This window comes from Falco cherrug, chromosome 6, assembly GCF_023634085.1.
Source record: "Falco cherrug isolate bFalChe1 chromosome 6, bFalChe1.pri, whole genome shotgun sequence".
Classification (NCBI taxonomy): Eukaryota; Metazoa; Chordata; class Aves; order Falconiformes; family Falconidae; genus Falco; species Falco cherrug.
Window position 1 is genome coordinate 5846834 of NC_073702.1, and position 4511 is coordinate 5851344.

The 4511-nt window shown below is 41.4% G+C and overlaps 1 protein-coding gene across 1 annotated transcript; it reads left to right on the plus strand.

Moving 5' to 3' along the window:
* The first annotated feature begins 718 nt into the window (after positions 1-718).
* On the plus strand, positions 719-3831 carry CGA (glycoprotein hormones, alpha polypeptide). Its single transcript, XM_005434057.2, has 3 exons — positions 719-818; positions 1795-1979; positions 3434-3831. Exons 1-3 carry the CDS (start codon positions 719-721, stop codon positions 3509-3511), a joined length of 363 nt encoding a protein of 120 aa, XP_005434114.1. The 3' UTR covers positions 3512-3831.
* The last annotated feature ends 680 nt before the right edge of the window (positions 3832-4511 follow it).

Sequence of the window (4511 nt, forward strand, 5' to 3'; positions counted from 1 at the left end):
GGACAGGACTGTGAAAATCCGTTCATGGGGACTTTTGCACTAAAGAGATCATAGAATCACAGAATCATTTAGATTGGAAAAGACCTTTAAGTTCATCGAGTCCAACTGTTAACCTGGCGCTGCCCAGTCCGCCACTAAACTGTGTGCCCAGACATCTGCCTGTCTTCTTAATACCTCCAGGGATGGTGACTCCACCACTTCCCTGGGCAGCCTGTTCCAATGCTTGACCACCCTTTTGTGGAACGAAATTTTTCCTAATATCCAGTCTAAACCTCCCCTGGCACAGCTTGAGGCTGTTTCAGGAAATTATGTCCTGATGTGAAATTATTTTCTCTGAAATTAGTCTCTCCATATCCCAGATTCTGCAGATTCTTTCTTCTTCTCCATAAGCGCTTGCTGGATTTATCCAGTCTACCATAAATATTAGACAGTTATGACATTTGATATTCGTGTGTTGTGGCTTATGTTAATATTCAGAAAAAAATTGTTAAGGCCAGAAAGAAAGGCAGATTTTTGTTCTTGTGATGAAGGCAATTTTCTAAGCCCATAAAATGCACATCAGTACACTGCATTTTCAGTTTCCAGTCCTGGTTCTAAATTGTCTCTGTTACTTGCACTGAACGCGCTGTATCGGTGTGTAGCCTGGATACCAACCAGTACTACACCCAGTTCAAAACAGTCCTTTAAAGATGTGTGTGTTTGTGTTTCCAGACAGATCATGGATTGCTACGGGAAGTATGCAGCTGTCACTTTGACCATTTTGTCTGTATTTCTGCATCTTCTTCATGCTTTCCCCGATGGAGAGTTTCTCATGCAGGGTAAGCTGCTCTCAGCATTCAGGAATAGGGCAATTAGTCGTAAAGAGTATTAATTAAGTTTTCACATGTTTTATAAATGTGGTCATAAATCTTATCATTCAGTTGCGTTTATTGACACTGAGATATGCAGGTATAATAAATCAAGGTAATTTTGCTATGAGTATGCTTCCTATTTCTTCTCTAAACTTCATTTCTTCAGGTCAAGAGTCTCCCAGATGACTGTGCCTTCATGTTGACGTGGGTGATCTTAATCCTTGAAACATTATCAAATAGAAGCGTTTTGGTTTCTTGTACTCCTGAAATCTAAATGGCAACATAATGTCAGGAACAGCAGAAGCCTGGCTTCTCCTCATAATATGCATAATATTTTCCCTCTGTAGATCCCAGAATATGGGATGTTGGTGGTGTAGCAGTCTATAAAAGGGGCGTATTAGGAAGATTTTATTATTTTTGGGGGGGCGGGGGATGCGTGTGTTTGAAGGTTGTGGTTTTTTTTTTATTCGGCCTCAAACTGAATATAGGAAAATGCAGCTACAAAAATCTCGGGATCACTGGGCATTTTAAAAACTTGATAACAGAGTCTTGCCTGAAAACAGGGAGCGTCTGAGAAGCACTACAGGTCATGCTGGCGCTATTTATCTCTAGCTAATAGGAAGTTCTCTCGGGACAGCTAGTGCAGTAGGACATACAAAAAGCCCTCCACAACTGTCAACAATAGTGAAAAGAAAAGCAGAAAAGATACAATAATGCTTTTGCCTTACCTAGAAAGCCACGGTCTAGTTTTACAGCTGGTGTGTGTTGCAGAGCTGAAGGACCTTGAAGAGGGGATCTTTGGTGTCTGTGACTGTTCTGCAGACAGCAAGCAGCAGAATGTAGCCAGTGCTTCCTCTTACTGCCCGCACTTTCCCTTTCTTCTTGGAAATGAAAATACAGCTGGAGACCGAGTAAAAGTCTTTTCCTTATATTTTTATGGCAGGTTGTCCAGAGTGCAAGCTAGGGGAGAACAGATTCTTTTCCAAGCCAGGAGCACCCGTTTACCAGTGCACTGGGTGCTGTTTCTCCCGGGCCTATCCCACTCCGATGAGGTCCAAGAAGACCATGCTTGTTCCAAAGAACATTACATCAGAAGCAACGTGCTGCGTAGCAAAGGCTTTTACCAAGGTGAGGGTGTGAATGAGACCCGTTTAAGCTTCTTTTAGGATGCAGTGTGTTTGACTGAAGCAGTGAATAGAAACAGATATGTTTTTGCTGGAGGACATTGGAAAACTATTTGAGGGAAGCATCCTTGGCATTTATATCCTTTGCAGTTGGGTTCTTTCTTTTTTCTCAAGAGGAAATTAAAGTGTCAACCAGTACTGAGTCTGATATTAAGTTGGGATGTGGAAATTGGTGCAATGCCACTGACTTCAATGAAACTGCTTTGTCTCATGACACCTGCAGTTCTGGTGGTGGACTTGTCCCCTCGTTTCCAACTCTCCTACATGTGCACCTTGCCCTTAAATGCAGTGTGCATTGGATTTTAACAAGTCATTTTCCTTGCTTCTTTCCTGCATAGGCAGGAGTTCTCCAGGAAGGTGGCTGGTCAATACTATCAATTACATATATGGGAATGAGGGACCAAAACCATCTGTGCTCATTAGATTAACTGAGATTGTGTTTTAATAATATAACCAAGAGGAAACTGTAAGCGTGTGCAACTACTTTGAGCATTTAACACACTCATCTGCAAGGATCTTTTAAAGAGAGATTCTGCTAAAGTTGATTATATTGGGAGCGATTCTGCTCCTGGTAAAGAAACTTTAAATTGGATGTAATAAACGGTGGGCTAGTTGAAACAAGCTATGGTGTCTATCCTATGGTGATCTGAGTCAGGCTCATTAAGTGTGTCAACTGGAGGCTCAGTTCAGTTGGCCACTCACAGATCTGGTGCCATTTGAGATACCCTGGGGTGCTGAAGACACCTGTGTATGGCTGGCAGACAGGACCCATAAAAGACCTTCTAGAGTGGCACCTGGAGGGTTGGCGAGATCCCCTCTGACATCTCAAATGGCAATTGACAGCTCTGTGTGTGCAGCTGAATGGAGCGCTGGCGCTCCACTGGCTGTGATGAGAGCCCAGATACCTGACTTACCTACAGCTGAACCCATCCTGGCTCTTCATCTGAGTAGAGCATAAACCTTTTTCTAGACCACCAATATCATACTTGCCCTGAGGCAGCAACTAGAATTTGATTGACATTAAAAATGAAGATGACTTGTTGTGTTTGTGGCCTCAGTTTTTTTAATCCCCATGTGAAATATTATGAGGACACTTCCTGATTTTTCATAGATTGGTTACTTGACATCTTTTGAAAATTAGAGACTTTAAGATATGCCAAATTAAGGACACCAGACTATGTCACTATTGAAAACCTTCTCTTTATAGCTCCAGAAGTCACTGATGATGTAGCTTCACAGGCTGGCATCCAGAGGCTGTTCTAGTACACACACCCCAAGGAGTCTGTGTACCTTGTGGCTAAGAAAAGGGCTCCAGACAACTTTCACTTGAGAATGCTGGTTTTACTGTGTAGCTAAATCTAATTATTTGTTATATGTGTGTGTTTTCTTTTTTTTAAGATTACCCTTAAGGACAATGTGAAGATAGAGAACCATACAGACTGTCACTGCAGTACCTGCTACTATCATAAATCCTAAAGCCAGTCCGTTTGTTAATGATCAAGGACAACGGTGAATGGATTTCAGCTTTTATAGCACCGCTGTGTAAAATCTTATGTTTTCTGGTCAAGACACTGGGTAGTCCTTTGAATAAGATGGATGGCTGTTTTATTTCCTCTTTGCTTCTTCATGCATATAAGTAAGTTTAATTATTTCCATTAGGGATAAAATACAGCACTTGCATCACAACCAAACGCTTGATCTATTTTTAAAATAAACTGTCAGTTAGATCATCAATGTTTCTTGAGGAAAAATGATGATTTAATAGCTTAAAACAAAAATGATTCTGCTGCAGTTAATTTCTAGATTATTTTTTTTTTTGTGGGAGAGGGAGGGAAAGAGGAAGGGAGGGATGGGAAAGTGGACAGAAAAAGAAGCAATAATTTCCCCTTATTCATTTAGCAACTAGATTTTTTGAAGACTCAACAGTTTGGTTCTCCTGTTTCTCTTCTGGTTTTTTCTTTACCTTATGGGCAGAAAGTGTAACAGTGTATCATCTATGCACAGTGCTCTGTCTTTCTGTGCCATCTTTTATTTTTCTTTGAAGTTAATCTCCTCCCATATAGACGGGTAAATGGATGCAGAATCAGTCATTATAAAGGATTTTACAGTTTCAGGTAGCAATGTGGAATAGTGGAATAGAGGAGCGGTGCAATAGTAATAGCTGTGTAAGGTGTGTCTGAGCAGCATGGTACAGGGCTTTAGTAATACCCAAATACAATGTGCTGGACCCAGATACACAAATGGGAAAGGCAGGAATTATGTTAGATGAGAAGAGAACCACAGAATATGTACTCAGAATCCATGACCTTAATAACATAAACTGGGATTTTAGAGATAGTATTTGTTCAGTTCTGGTGGGTTGGATTCAGGTCTCTGGAGGAACGGCTTGCAGGTCTGGAGCCCACCCATGGGAACCGAAGTGAGTGAATTCGCCTGCTCCTTTCCCTAATTTTTGGGGTGAGAACACCAGCCTTGC

What these genes read in the sequence shown, in the direction of transcription:
- CGA (XM_005434057.2), top strand. Translation starts at nt 719, where the DNA reads ATGGATTGCTACGGGAAGTATGCAGCTGTCACTTTGACCATTTTGTCT. An exon ending in TGGAGAGTTTCTCATGCAGG is followed by an intron (nt 819 to 1,794) that starts GTAAGCTGCTCT and finishes TTTTTATGGCAG; the next exon opens with GTTGTCCAGAGTGCAAGCTA. An exon ending in TAGCAAAGGCTTTTACCAAG is followed by an intron (nt 1,980 to 3,433) that starts GTGAGGGTGTGA and finishes CTTTTTTTTAAG; the next exon opens with ATTACCCTTAAGGACAATGT.